General features: G+C 40.5%; 1 protein-coding gene across 3 annotated transcripts in view; it reads left to right on the top strand.

Moving 5' to 3' along the window:
* PCDH19 (protocadherin 19) overlaps positions 1 to 16,098 on the top strand; it is a 126,665-nt gene that overhangs the window by 50,693 nt on the left and 59,874 nt on the right. For all 3 annotated transcript variants that reach the window (XM_062183944.1, XM_062183943.1, XM_062183945.1), the window contains one exon: positions 15,162 to 15,220. In XM_062183944.1, coding sequence (XP_062039928.1) covers positions 15,162 to 15,220 — 59 coding nt within the window. The remainder of the gene's footprint in view (positions 1 to 15,161; positions 15,221 to 16,098) is intronic.

Below are 16,098 nucleotides of genomic sequence, written 5' to 3'. Positions count from 1 at the left end.
CTGGTGGAACGTCCCCTGGTTTTGGGAGCAGGCATCTGAAGTTCTTCTGACTCTGCCAGTAATTGGCTTATTTGATCAGGGATTCAGAAACTCTCTGGGCTTCAGTTTTCCTATCTGTTAAAAAGAAAGTAGTAGCTTGCCTATGTACCTCTTCAGACTATTGTAGTTCAGGGGCCAGCACTGGGGCATAGTAGGCGAAGCCTCTGTCTGCTGCACTGGCATCCCATATGGGTGTCGGTTCATGTTCCTGCTGCCCCCACTTCTGATCTAGCTCTTTGCTATGGCCTGGGAAAGCAGTAGAAAATGGCCCAAGTCCTTGGGCCCCTGCACCCATGTGGGAGACCAGGAAGAAGCTCCTGGTTCCTGGCTTCAGATGGGCTCAACTCCAGCCATTGTGGCCATTTGGGGGAGTGAACCAGCAGACTGAAGACCTTTCTTTCTGTCTCTCCCTCTCTCTGTAACTCTACCTCTCAAATAAATAAATAAAATATTTTAAAAAGACAATTGTAGTATAAGAGTGCGTAGGTCAAGGGTGTGTAAAAAAATTGTCATGAGAAAATAATTTGTAAAATTGAGGCATTGAGATACACAGCCCTGCATGTGTTTCTCACTGTGCTGGATTGTAAAACACTCTCTTTGGAGATGTAGGATATAGCATGTTTAGTATTATGTGTATTGCATTCTGACATCATAATATTAGTAAGCATGGGATTCTATTACTTTTAGATTTGTAGGCAAGACATTGGATGGATGAAAGAGGGATGGAGAGAGAGAATGAATTTTTGGCTTAAGCCAATTCCCCCCTGCTGTCTAAAGTTTTGAGAAATGTTGCAACAAGTACAAGTCTAGCAGTACAGCAGCTTTTCTTAAAAGAGCTTTGTAAACTTTGCATTTCTGATTCCATCTGTGAAAGAGACAGGTGAGATACTCCTATCACATAGACAAGTCATACACCGACTATTAATCAGTTGAAAACAGTGAGTGAGCACCTGCTGTGTGCCAGGAAGAGTGACAGGCACTGAAGATACAGACACTAAAGACGTGGTCCTTGCCCTTAATGAGCTCCTGGCCTCGTGAGGGTGACAGATAAATGTATGGTGTGGCATGAGAGAAGTAGTATACTCCTTATGTTTCCTTAGCCCACCAAGTGCATCATGTTTCAGAACTCAAGGATCCTGAGTCACAGGCCAACAGCCTTGCTCAAAGGCATGGCTGTCCAGTAGACTTTTCTGTGGTTATGGAAATAATCTACACCTGAGCTGTCCAGGATGGTGGCCACTAGGGACATTTGGCTATTGAGCACTGGAAATTTGGCTGCTATAGTTCTTGAGGAATTAAAATTATAATTTAATTTTTATTAACTCACATTTTAGTTGCTGCCTGTGGCTAGTGTCTATGCTGTGGAACAGCATAGCGCTCAGGAATGGTAAAGGGGACACGCAGTCAGGCTCCAAGGCAGTCCTGAGTTGGTCCTGGCTGAGCTGCCTCAGTCCCTTAACCCTGTTTTTCTATCCACATACTACACTAGCCTTGGAACAGCTCATTTCCAGCTGACGGCTCTGAATTATGCATGCTAATGTGCTTTACTTAACCCTGAGATGAGGTTTTTATTTTTTAAGAAAAGATATTCTGTGACAGTTCAATCATAACAAAGGAAGGAAATGGGGCAAAAGAAAACTAGTTTATAAAGGCTTTTAAAATGTCTCAAATCTTGCCTTTCACATAATTTCAAATGTTGTGAGGTCATTTCAACTCTTTTTAAGCTGAATACTCATTCTCTGTCTCTATCTCGCATGAGTACACACACACACAATTCAGCTAAGGTGTCTATCGTAGGAACTTGAGCTCCTTTCATTCCTCTTTAATAATCTCCCATGCTAAAAGCAAGAGGGTTCACAATATTATTACTTTTTTTTTGTTAGGCCAGATGGGGCAGAATAAGATAAAATATTCTAGGAGGAAGATCCTCAGGAAGAAAACTATTCACAGTACTCAATGGTGATTTAGTTGGAAATGGCAAAGATATACATCAGAAGTCAAGTTTATGATATGATAATAAGAAGGTGTGCTATTTGTCTAGTGGTTCACAATTTTAGGAAATTGTTAGGAAATCAAGGCTTAAAGAGGTTCCGTGATGTCTCTAAGGTCACACAGCTAGTAAGAACTTTTTCTATTTTCATCTTGCTCTGTGTTTCGAGACTTTCTAGGATTTTTCTTTTAATATTCCATGATCTTTTCTAACTTTATAACCATCCGCAGAAACAGTCATCAGAATGACTTTTGGCCCTCTCTGAAGCTGGGTCTACCAGGAACCATCATTTAAAAAAAAAACTTGCTTATTTTCATTTTATTTGAAAGGCAGAGGGAGAGAGACATATTTTCCATCCAGTGGTTCACTCCTGAAATACATAGGTGACAGGGACTCAAGTCCTTGGGCCATCACCAGCTGCTTCCCAGGGTGCACGTTAACAGGAAGCTGGATTGGAAATGGAGGAGCTGGGACTTGATTCCAGGTACCCCAACGTAGGATGCAGGCACCCAGAGCAGCAACCTGACTGCTGCAGCAAACACTGACCCCCATGGCATAAGCATTTTAAAATATCTTAACATAACGGTACAGACTTATTTCCCTCAGAAAAATTGTGTGTGTTTGTGCACACAGGGGGTGTGCACACAGAAATGACTGCTCACACCTATTTGTACTGATGTGGCCCCAGACAAAATGTTTCTTTGTTCTTATGTAGACGCGGGAATTGAGCAGACCAAGATGAAGAGTGGGTGTAGCAGTTTCCTTTGAGAGCAGGGTGTGGATATGGAAGAGTGAATGGAGAGCTTGTCTCTGAATTTATTTGAAAAACTGACCAGGAGAGAGCAGGGGAGTGAAGACCTGGGAGAAGTGCGGGGAAAGGAAGGGAGACACCAGCCACACAGGTTGAGGGGTACACGGTCCCACACAGCGTGGTGTTATGTTTTTCACAGCGTTAATTATTTTTTTTTGCCAGTTAGGTTTGGAATTGTTCCTGGATTTTACTGTTGCAAGTCTGATGGTAGAGGGAGAGTGAAGTGTTCCCCCTCATTATTTCTTAATCTTCCTGCAGGAGGAAATTGCTCTGGTTGTGTTCACCGCCCTTGAACCTGTCATGTTTAAGCAGGCTAGGGTATTTTTTTTTCTCCCCAATAGTACATGCAGTCAGCCAGTCCTAATTGCTTCCATTTCATTGCATTTTCCAGAACCCTAATGAGGTGTGGCCTGCTGGTGTGAGTGCAGGACCCAGTGTGAGAAGTCTGGAATTCTAGTTGTATATGCAAGCCTCTTAACCTCTTCTGTGGTGCTGTTAATGGAGTTAATAATATTTATTTAGCTCATAACGGTAGCAAGAGGATTAACTAGTTAATGTTGGTTAAAAGGCTTTGAGCAAAAGAAATGGCAGTTTTCTGTGTACTGTGTCCATTTTCAAGTGCTCATTCTTATTAATAGGAGGCATCTGCTCTATTACAGTCATTAAGCACCTCACAGAAGCCTTCCTGGCTGCAGAAGAAACAAAATTCTCCACTTCTGCGCCATGAGCTCTGTAGAAAATGTAGCTACCGTCAGGCCTAGTTTCCAACTTGAGTATCTGTTTTCTGTCCCTCTAAAAATATTCCTCTCCTTTATGGGTTCTTGAAGTTTTAGTAATTTTTCTCTCTCCTGCAGTCCTCTATATTGACTGCCTCTGGTGCAAAATGACTATTGTGTTTCAGCGGTGGGGGGAAATGATCCCTTTTTATACCAGCCTGTTAAACATTCTGGAAGTCTTTGTGATAAAAGGTTCCATATAAATACAAGGTACTTAAGTAATCGTTCTGTTGGTGCATTGCATAGTGCATTACAGATTTCTAATACTCTGACAATTTCAAGCTGCTGATAATATTAGCCACTTTGTGAAGTGTAATTATGGCTTTCTTGTGCTTGGCTGCCAGCACTCTTATGTCAGATAGTAGCCTTTTGATTAATCTCTATTTTCAAATCATGTCAAATTCTAACCTCCCCTTCCCTCCTCCTTTCATCCTCTCCCCCCAAAACACCCCCCCCCCCGCACATAAAATGAAGTTCTGTTAGGGTTGGGAGAAGGGCAGGTAGGGAGTTTTAGAGAATCAGTAAACGTTTCCATTACTTCCTTGAATCCTCTTACTGCTTTTCATTTGTAGTTTACGGAGCGATGCTTTTAGCTCTGTGTTGCTTCCAACACTGATTTGCTGCAGTACTTACCTGAGTCGCTAGAAACTGGAAGCTACTGTGGGTTTCCTTCAGTGGCTAATAATTTCAACAGAACTAGTTCCCTTATTTAGGCCAAGTCATCATTAGAGGGTTGTCAATGTTAAGCAACCACGGAGTCTGGTTTTGAGAAACGTTTACTGTGCCTTGTCAAATGTGAAATGAGTACTTACAAGGTCTTAAATAAATGACCTGTTTATATTTTTTGGGACAATAAGTGGATGCTGAGAGTAAACACTCTTGACTCATTCCAGTGCACTGAGACAGCCCTCTGTTTGCTGTGGCAGTAATCAAAGTATCTGCAACAAAGAGGACTGTGGAAGGGTTTCATTGGCCACAAACGAGAAAATGATCTATTGTATGGTATCTAATTAGAAAACATCAATATCAGAAGCTAATGCATTCTGTATTTCTCAAATGGTATATTACTCGATTGTTTTTTGTCAGCATGATCACATATTACAGGCTTGAGCAGCAAGCTGGTACAAGGGAAATGAATTTAGAATGATATGCCAAAGGCTGTTACTCCTTCACTCTTAAATAATCTTGTGGAGGCAACTGGGTTTTAAGTGAGGTATAATATAAATAATGGGATTGGGGTTGGAACTGAATTTGGGGGTGTTGTTTTGGCCCACGGGCACAGGACCACCCGCCGCTTTCCCTCCAAATATTTTGAAAGTCTTTTCAGCTGACAAGACTCGCTCAATAGAAATTGCGCTCTGCAGGCAGTCGGGGCTCTGTAGCTGCTAAATAGCGGAGAATTGAAGCATGGATAAAACAGAATTTAGTAGAAGGGAATAGGCCAGCTCAGGTTCTAAGAGTGCTGGGCCTTCTGTGAGCCAGAGGGGCTTGCTGATAGGCTGGATCCAGGAGAGCTTATTTTGTGGATCCCTGGATCTTACTGCTTGTTTCTTTCTTTCTCTCTCTCTCTCTCTCTCTCTCTCTCTGTGTGTGTGTGTGTGTGTGTGGGTGGGTGGAGTTGATCTTAAATAGATTTGTTGTTGTTGTTGTCATTTGGATCAGCTTTACCAAACCATAACTTCTGAAATTGAAGCCACCACCTTAGACATCATTACTAGTCATCTTAGATCACCTTCGAAAGATGGTAGCTAGAGCCTCTAAAGGACAATTGAAATGGCCATCAAGATTCCAGGGAACAAAGTGGCTCAATTTTTGATTCCTTGAGTTATGCTACTGGGTCCTCCAGCTACGACTAGTTAGTATGTGCCAGATATTTCCTTTGTCTAACTGCTAGACTGTACTCTCTGGACTCATTCATTGGAAATACCCAAGACCCAGATATTACCATCTTATGCCTGCTTTCTGTTTCAGTAGTAGATAATGCCAACAACAGTGCTCCCCGGGGGATTTCTTGTTGTCCTTGTTGTTGTGGCTTGTTCTAGCTGAGCCAGTACTTAACATGGCTGAATTATTTAACCTGTGTGTTTTCTTGGCTGTTTAAGGGCAGGGGAACAGTTGGCACTTGCTTGTAAAGGGCTTTGATATTTGGGGATGAAAGTCTCTTTATGCCTGCAAAATAGCTTTAGTATGTTGTAGTTTTGGGATGGCGACTGGACTCCAGGGTTTGTTCCTGTGGCAAATGTGGGTTGGTAGCTATTTAGTCCTTTGCTCATGTGAGATTTGATAATTTGACTTACGTGACTGCGTTCTTCATTTTATTTACTCTTAAGCTGCTTTTACTCACACCAAGGTCGTGTTGACTCTGCATTTATAGCATTTATACATACAATACACATTCACTGGTTCCAGAGAGCTTTTTTTTTGTAAGCAGGTACTATTTCAGAGTGTACTATGCCCCATGAAGGACTTAGAAAAGCATCTAAGGGCTTTATTCTAGTTTTTTCTCTAATCGTGTGGTGGTTAGCCTGGTCTTTTAGCAGACCCTTTGCCTCTGAATTGCATGGATTCCTGCAGAAAGCTGCTAGGTTTCTCAAGGAGGCCTTTGTAGTGCTATGTGCAACTAGGTTGCTCTTGCAAAGGTACAGTTTTGACTCAAAGAGGAGAGCAGAGCAAACCACTTTCCTTAGGCCATCCCTGCCACCTCTAGGTAGTCTATCCGTGTCAATGGTGCCAGTTGGACTTCAGGAGTTATGATGAAAGGCCACCAAGGGGGAACTCTTTCAGTTTAAGTTGTTGGATGTGAACCACATGCCCTGTGTTTCCATGGATAGCCCTGTCCTGAAAGCCACTGGAACCCTAGAGTTCTCTACCACATTGTCAATCTGTGACTCAGAGGTCTGCATTCTGGTGAGCACTTATCTTTTCACAGAAACTTTATCAAACTCTCATGTAGTACCACTGTCATTCCCAGAGATGTGGCAGGACCGAAGGAGTTACATTGGCAGAAAGAACCCAACTGTGCTTTCTGAACCTTGACAATTACAGCCAGGCCATTGTGTATTTATAAGGTAGTAGCTGGGAGTGATAATAGAGAATGGATTGTAACTAAAGGTGACAGTGTGCAGAATGGATGCTTTCTGAAGAAACAGGATCACCTTGGCCTAACAGAATTGGTCATCTGCAAGTAACCTCATTCTTAGCTCTTTCCATCTCTTTTCTTGTCATCCATTAATGCATTACATGAATACTTTTTACATGTCTGGGATTGTGACACATGACATAAGGACTTCAAAAGAGAGCTCTCAGTCAGTTCAGGAATGAACTGACATGCTACACATGAAATAATCATAGATACTGAGGAAGTACATACTTACCTGCACAGTCTCTTGTACAAAGGGCTGAGAAATTGCTAAGCACTGTGGGGTGATCAGTGATGTAACTGTATTAGAAATGAGGGAATTAGATATGGGGAAGTAGTAGAAGGCTGGTATTGGATAACTGCTTAGGTAAAGATTTTATTTAGATTTAATGCCAATTGCAACAAGGAGCCACTGTGAAGTCTTGAAAAGAGAAATGATGTGATGAGAGTAGTGGGTGAAGAAAATGATCCAAAGAGCTTTTTTTGCAGAATGGGCTGGAGCAAAAGGAGACCAATAGAGATGAGGAAACAGTGGTACAGGTGATAAAGGGTGTGGAAGTGGAGCCAAATGGATGGATACATAAGCTGTGTCTCAGAACTGTAAACATTTGTAATCTATTTGGCAGGAGAGAGAGGTTTTCTACATTTTTTATGTCGGTTATGTACATATTACCAATATAATGGCCAAATTCTCCTAAGTGAGCCACCTACCTTCTTCAAGTCATTATGGTGTTATTTACTTCTATAATGTATCTGTGTAATTCTCCAAGCTGTGCACCAGTAGCCTGTGTATGAGTGTAAACATGTATCCGTAGGTAGGTTTGTGCTAGTCTCAGTGTGGGTATTCATTGGAGTGGCAGACATTTTGACCATTCCTGGTAAGAGGTCCATCAGTTTGGGAGCTCCTTTAGGGTGCAGACTATGTCTTTTTTTCATCTTCAGGGCTTGGTGCACACTTATGGATAACTGACTGAGTGAGTTAATAAGAACTGCTTTGTTTTAGAAGCCAACAATTTTTGAGCTTGAAGGGAACATTGGATGTTGATCGTCTGGTTATTCTTCTCATTTTAAAGATGGATAAATTAAGGCCTCAAGAGTTATAAAGTGGTTTATCCAAGGACATCAGTGAGCCAGTGACAACTATGTGAAGGGAGTCCAGATTTCCCCCATTATACCACATTATTTTCTGTAGTCAAACTGTATATGCACAAATGCAGGTGTATACTTTTATGTGTTTGTGGATGAAAATTAGGGCTGGAGTGTGTGAAAAGCATTTGACCAAAAATTAGTGTGGTCAGTAAGAGCATGTTTAGCTGGGTTTCCAGTTCAGGGTAAATATGAGCTTTCAAGTGATGGCAGCTCTGGGGATGGTGCCTTTTGTTCTACCTTCACTAATTCTTGCTTCAGCTCCTACTGTCTGGATGGATGAATCTTTGCATATACATTCTAGCTGGAGGCATGGTGGCCTTATTTTTATATAGAATTTACATTTTCATTTTTACGTGTTAGGGATAAAAAGTAGGGAAAAGCCATTTATCAATTCATTTCCAAAAATGCTTTTGTAAGGAAATGGCTGTTTGAACATCTAAAATAACAATCACTTTTGGGAAAGGTTGATCAATAGGCACAATTATCATTATTGGAAATCATCAGTTAAAAAAATGAACCAGCATTTACAAACTACTTTCCTGTGCATCTGAGTTGGAATTCCAGTTTTCTGTTGATATTGGTAAAATGAGTTGTTAAAAATTTAAGAAAATTAGTTATAATGTTTTTTTACAGCATTTCATTAGCTACAATGCAGTTATACTGCTTTTCAGTTTGATGGAACTTGAAAGGTTGTTCATTTTTAAAATGAAAACATTAAAGTTTGGGAAATCTCTCTGTGAGTCCCAGAGTCTGTGACCTTTTTTAGCTCAGTGTAGTGACCTGGGGATTTGTGCCACTGGGCAAAGAATGTAGTCCTAGATATCTGCATTTATTGGACTTCTTTCTCCTTAGGGTTGCAGTCTCTCCTGGTGATAAATGTGGTGCTGAGAGAGCTGCAGTCACTCTTCCAGAGACTAGGGCATGATTCAGTGAACTGTAAAAGTAATGCAAAATGACAATTAAAGTAGGGCATCCTCTGGTACCTTGGGGGCCTGACAAAGTGGAAGTATTTGACTTCTGATGTGCCAGACTTATTAACATGGAAGCATAGTAACAGATCACCCACCCAAGAGTCTCCCTAGAAACCTCACGTGTCCGGAAGGGTGCTGGGAACAGAAAGCAGTAAGCAAGAAAGGCTTCTGAGCATGGGACACACAAGCGCACAAACCATGACAGAAACCAAAACGTGATATCCCTGAAAGCCCATAGATGAAGACCATACAAATTCCTTCTTGGGGCAGCGACTTCTCAGCTTTCCTCTTCAAACTTGCTGTTCTTTTCTTGACTGTTCTTAGAAACATAATTATATAGTTTCCAAGAACAAAGTAGAGTAGAAGCATCAAACTTGAAGTGGGAGATGAGCTGCTTTTGGTATATTGACAGCTCTGAGAAGTCACAAGACTGAATGTTGGGTAGCCAGCTGGTGAAGGACATATGTTAAAAATTAAAGATGAAAGCCCGAAAGACAGAGTGCTTTTGGGTCATTAAGTGTACAGTCAAAACTTGCATGGTACAATGACTTATGTTTAGAAGGATGCTTCTAAGTAACCAATAAGAGGATAAATTATGCTTTTGGTACTCTTTTTTGTTGTAAAAATTTAACCTACACATAAAAATGGTACATATTTATGGGGTACCATGTGATGTTCTGATACATGTATATATTGTCGAATGTCTAATCAGGGTAAATATATCTTTCTCCTTGAACATTTAATGTTTCTTTATGGTGAAAACATGCAAAATCCCATCTTGTGTGTATTTTTTAATAGAGACACACACAGTACATTAACATAATTTATAGTCACCCTATTGTGCAATAGAACCCCAGAACTTCTTACTTCTACTGAACTATAATTTAGTACCCATTAATAGGCCTTCCTCCATCTCTCTCCTTGCTTTCCTTCCCTGCCTCTGGTCATCACCATTATACTCAACCTCGATGAGATCAATTTTTTTGTTAGATATGAAGGGCAACCTTGTGATACATTTCAGAAATAGGGCAGAATGGTTAGGGTTTCAAATCAGAGTTTTAATTCTTACAGGGGAAAGCCCTACACTATCTGGAAAACTGAGCTTTCCAGAATTATTTATTCCTGGAAGGCTTTAGAATTGTGGTTTTATAAACGTAGGCCAAGTGAGAAGCCTGCTTTCAATCAATTCCTAGGAAAAAGTCTTCTAATTAGAGAACCTATTTGGAAGAAATCATATTAAATGATGAAAAAATGAATCTTGTTTGTCATTGAGACTGGAAATAAAGGTTTGCTCTAGTCCTGTTTTTTTTTTTAATGTCAAAATTAGTTTTTCAGAAACCAATGTTGTTCTTGTCTCTTCGCTATGTTTCTGCGTTAACCTGGCTGTCTCATTAAAGATGGGGACATTTCCTAGTGAAATTAATATGACATTTAGAGAAAATTTCCTTTCTCAAATGTTTCATGTTACTTGCCATTTAGAATACTTAGAGATTGAATTGGAATAATGTCAAGCAAATTTTGATTAAATAAGGCTAACCAGGAGCCAATACGTTCACGCAAAAAAAAAAAAAAGAAGAAGAAAAGAAAAGCTGTTGAGTTATTTCTTAAAAAGTGTATTCCTCCTGTGGATCTTAATCTTGTGTTGAGACAAACCATCTTCTAAACAGCTGGACTTGCATTAGAAAACACAGCACAAGGCCAGCATTGTAGCATAGCAGGTTAAGCTGCTGCCTGCAATGCCGGCATTCCATGTGGGCACCGGTTTGAGTCTAGCTGCTCCACTTTAATTCAGCTCCTTACTTATGGTCTGGGAAAAGCATCGGAACATGGCCCACGTATTTGGGCCCCTGCCACCCACATGGGAACCCGGATGATGCTCTTGGCTTGTGACTTCAGCCTGGCCCAGCCCTGGCCGTTGTGGCCATCTAGGGGGCTGAACCACCAGATGGACTATCTCATTCTGTGTCTGTCTCTCTCTCTTTGTAACCCTGACTTTCAAATAAATATAAATTTTTTAAAAAGAAAGCACAGCACATCAGTTGAAAGCCTGCAGTCAGACTATTGGTCACAACAGTTGTTCTCCATCCCTGGAGGTACATTAAAATTACCTGGGAAGCTTTTTTTTTTTAACCCAATGTCTGGGCCCTACTCCAGGCCAATTACCTGAGAATCTCTTGGAGTGTGTCTTTGGTGACACTGTTTTTTTTAAAAGTTCCTGAGCTGATTCTAATCAGCATTTTGGACTGAAAAGTACTGGTTTCAGTCATGTAAACTATTGATTAAGAAAATATTATTTCCTTCTCTGAAGTGGTCTGAGTCTCATTCTTTGCTCCACCAGAAGTGAGAAAAAAATATACTCTTTCATTGCACAGGAGCTAGATTTAAGTATATACTTTGAAGAAATTTGAGCTAAAATACTTGATGTCAATACACACAGACCTGTAATATAATAGAGCATCAATGGCCAGTTAATTCAGTTTCTTGGAATGTAGGACTAATGAGTTCAGTATAGTGTATTCTATCCAATTAGGATGGTTTGGTTGCATGGGTTGTTCCCATAACTGCAACCAAGCTGCTTCATAAAGAGATCTGAAACTGATTACCAAGGGGAAAGACAATAGGTGAAGCAGCATAGCTCCATCCACTCTGGGAAAGTTGGTGCTAGGAACCTGCCTCACTTATGAGGCTTCTAATTGCATTAGGATGCAGCACAGGACGTCTGCCCATTATGGTTTATGCTGATTTGGAGAATGGAATGTTTATATTTGAAGGCCAGGACTCAAAAGAATGAGCAGTTTACTTTTTTAGAGAGGGGAAAGAAAGGTAGGAAACTGATAAACCTCAATGATACTCTCCTACCTACAATGGCAGATCAAGCCTGGTGGGTCTGCCTTAGGGTGAACTGATCTATATCCAGGAGTGGATGGTGGGAGGGAAGAATAGTTAAGGTCACCACAAACAAGTGTTCGAGACATTTTTCTATTCTCAACTCAGTGTTTAGGCATGGGAATCCTCATGGTGAGGCATATTATTCCATTAGGATTAAGAAGTAGTACAGTCATCAGGGATAAAATTTGCATGGTTTGCTTCTTTGCCCACACATACGGTTCTGGCACAATGCCTGGAGGCCAGATCTCCACAGAGCTCCGTATTTGATGCACAGTGCACACAGATTGGAGCCATCATGTGCAGAGCTTTGTAAAATTTTCTACTTGAAAACTGTCTTTTAAAACTCGACCGTGGGTTAGAATGTTATTCATGCTTCTGCAGAGCCAATATCCTCTAGGTTTCCTTCTTTGCATATTGTATCTATCTACTAACTTTTTTTAAGATTTATTTTATTTATTTGAAAGAGTTACACAGAAAGAGGGAGAGAGAGAGAGAGGAGAGAGAGGAGAGAGGTCTTCCATCCACTGATTCACTCCCCAACTGGCCACAATGGTCAGAGCTGTGCCAATCCGGAGCAGGAGCCAGTAGCTTCTTCCAGGTCTCCCATATGGGTACAGGGTCCCAAGGACTTTGTCCATCTTCCACTGCTTTCCCAGGCCATAGCAGAGAGCTTGATCAGAAGTGGAGCAGCCGGGACTCGAACCGATGCCCATATGGGATGCTAGCACTATAGGCGGCAGCTTTACCCACTATGCCACAGCGCCAGCCCCGCTATTGTTTTATTGCCCGACTGCAGTAAAATTGCGGACCCTAATTGGGGTTTCACGTTTTGTTAAACAAGAGGTAAGGATTCTCACCGTTCCCACCATGCACCATGCTACATGCAGTTAAAATTCTTCTTTGGATTCACTTTCTATTATCCCTGTTTTACAGATAAGAAAACTGAGGCACACAGAGACTAATTTGTCCAAGATTGCATATGAATAATTGATAAATGCATAATTGAACTGCCGAGAGTTTAATCAATTCCCTATTTTAACAGGATAGTATACTTTTTTGAGGGCAGGGGATTTCCACTTATTATGCATTGCACTGAATACCATTGAAGAGCACATTTAACCAACATCATTTTCACCTATTATGTTGGTACAACAAATGAGGCCAAGAAGTTTTGGTAGACGGATGGATAACCTCTTCCGGCAAATACTTAGATCATATTGCCAACACAGGCCTTCTTCTCCTGTAATTCTTTTCATAACAATGTCAGTATTCATTTTATTTTTAGACAATGAAAATATTTTAATAGATATAAAAATTGTATATATTTTGGGGATACTATGTGATGCTTTATTACATGTATACATTATGTGATGTCCAACCAGGGTAAATGTATTTTATCCTTTCACACATTTAACATTTCTTTACAGTGAAAACATCCCAAATCCTATCTTCTGCTTTTTTACATAGAGAAATATACAGTATATTAACAGTACTATAGTCACTCTACTGTGCAATAGAACCCTAGGACTTCTTATTGCTATCTGGCTACAGCCTAGTACCCCTCAGTTACCCCCTCGTCATCCTCCCCTCCCCACTTCAGCATATGTTTTCTTATGAACAATTTAGAAATGAACTGAGCATTTAATTTTTATCCTCTCAACACACTTCTCTGAATAGTACCAACGATTATTTGTGGTTTACATTACAGAGGATGTAAACTTCTAGATAAAAGCAGTGTGAGTGGATATCATACAGTCTATCTTCAAATGAGGGGAGTTGCGGGGAGGCATGGACATGCCTGAATAAGTATAGCACAATGTTGTGATTTAGCTTCTTCCTGCTGTTTGCCCTTCCTTTCTCCAACCTATTCACCACTTCCTCCTTCCTACTTGCTCTTGGTATTCAGGGTCTCTGTCCGGCCTGTCGGTGCCCGTTTGAGAGCTGGAGCTGCTGTTACCTGTCCCATTTTCTCCTCTTTCAAAACTGTGAGCTCTTGAAAGCAAGGACTGCATCTGAAAGCCTAGAGCAGTTACTATCTGACAGATAGTCTTCTGAAAGGAATCTGCTCTTTTGTTTGCTGGACAGCTGTAGAGTTTCCTTTTTCCAAGCATTCTCAGTTGCAGTGATAGCCAAAGGCCCATAGGAATGGTGGTGATTTTTGGTGGAATGGCAGGAGGGTGGAGGAAATGTGTTTGGGCATTTTTCAGTTGATGCAATGGTTCAACAAGTGTGGTACTTTAGCGTTGGGGGTAAGATCACCTTCACAGTTACTTCGGTGTCTTCTCTGGCCTCCACCCCTTCTAAGGCTGTCTCCCTTTGGATCTTCCCACTTCTGGGTGCTTATCAGCTATTTTCCCCTTTCATCTGGCAGGTATTCTGCATTTGCTTTTATAAAGCCCTTGCTCCAGCAGTCTACTGTAACCAGATTAGATGGTGGTGTTTTAATGATAGGATCTGAGACAGCGGTTTGCTTGCAAACTTCGTGTTTCACATGAAAGGCTTTGGAACCCCCTGTGGACTGCCCTTCACCCTGTTTTAGGCATTATACTTGTTTGCTTTTATATTTATAATAAAACAAAGGCCTCCCTGCATAACTATTGCTGAGCAAATGTCTTAAAACAAAGGGAAGTGTGCAGAGTTTAAAACCACAGTGGGGGATTACCTTGCCTGCATTTCCATATCTTTGGGATAAATATTTTAACATGTTAATTATCTACTACTAATAAAAATACCTTTGAACTTCCAGTCAATTCGATGGGCATAGATTTGTCTCCACTGGGGAATGGGAAGCAATTAGTTTCGGTAATGATTGTGAGTCATGTTGTCTCTTCTTTGTAAGTGGTTGCATGGTCAGTAGCCAGCTGTCTTTTAGAGAATGTTTGTATCAAGTTTGTCCTAATCTGCTGGGGTGAGCTGCTATCTCCACAGTGACCCCAGAGCCCCAAGGAGGCAGGGAGTTCCTCAGGCTGCTGCCCTACTATGGCTTTGGTTTCTCAATCATTCATTGCTTCTTGCCCAGTAGAGAAATTCTTAATAGGAGTGGGCATTTAGTCTGAGTGCATTGGTCATTGCAGAGCCTGGGTTGGATTTCTGATCCAGCTCCTGACTCCAACTCTGCTAGTGCAGACTCTGGGAGGCAGTGGTGATGGCTCACGTAGTTTTGTTCCTGCCACTTATATGGGAGACTTGGATTAAGTTCCTGGCTCCTCACTTTGGTCCTGGTTCAACCCTGGCAATTGTGGGCATTTGGGGAGTGAACCAGTGGATGGGAACTCTGTCTCTTTCTCTCTTTGTCTCTCTGCTCTCAAATTAAAAAGAGGAAAAGTTCCTTCTAAGCAGGACATTTTGATTCTTCTTTTGAGTCTTCTATATAATCTCTTTTTTTTTCTCATTACAGACTGAAAACTATTCTTTTGACTCCAACTACGTGAACAGCCGAGCCCATTTAATCAAAAGGTATGTTGGTTTGCTTGCCTGTTTCTACAACTAAGCTTGATTTCATATAAAAAGCAAAACAAATTTAAAAGACTTTAAAACATGTTGTTTTGGATTTGGAGATGAATATGTCACTGTTTATTATAGCAATTGTAAAAATTCAGAAAAGTATAGAAAGTAAATAAATGTCTGTTAATTCCATCACTCAGTGGTAATCACTATTGATATTTCATTGTACTTGCTTATGTTAAAATGCATATATAAATATAATGAAAAAATCAAATCAGGGTGATATTACAATAGAATTTTACATGATAGTTTAGAAATTTTACATGATAGTTTAGAAAAATTTCAAAATCATGTGGATTTCAAAATTCTGATTGCTATCCACTTTAAGGAGAGGGAGGCCTTAAAATATTTTCTCATGTGGAACTTCCAATGAGTTCTGACAAATTTGAATTTTTAAAGGATATTTTAGCAACAGATAAATTAATTCTTTATTTTTTTAAAAAATACTTATAGATGAAAGAGAAATAGAAAAGATATTTGCCTGATTTAATACTTCCTAAGATGTTTGAAAGCTTTTCACATGAATCACTGAAAGTTAAGATATGTGTGATTGGTTGATCATAACCTAGTTATCCATGCAGCCACAGTGTATGTTAGTATAAAGCTGAGTATTGACATAGAAGATTCCATCTGGTACTGTGAGAACTAAAGTCACCCAATGGAAGAAAAGACAAGGGGTTCAGGAAGATCTCTAAGGAGAGAAAACTTCTTGTGAGAAAACCCCAGTACTGACCATTCAGAGGATGCCTTTATTACTGCTTTATGTAAAGAACCTCTTGAATGGTCCACTGGTTATTCTGCAGCTAAAATTGAACACTGAATATGCTTGT

This window comes from Lepus europaeus, chromosome X, assembly GCF_033115175.1.
Source record: "Lepus europaeus isolate LE1 chromosome X, mLepTim1.pri, whole genome shotgun sequence".
In the NCBI taxonomy this organism is placed as follows: domain Eukaryota; kingdom Metazoa; phylum Chordata; class Mammalia; order Lagomorpha; family Leporidae; genus Lepus; species Lepus europaeus.
This window is presented reverse-complemented; position numbering and strand designations above follow the sequence as displayed.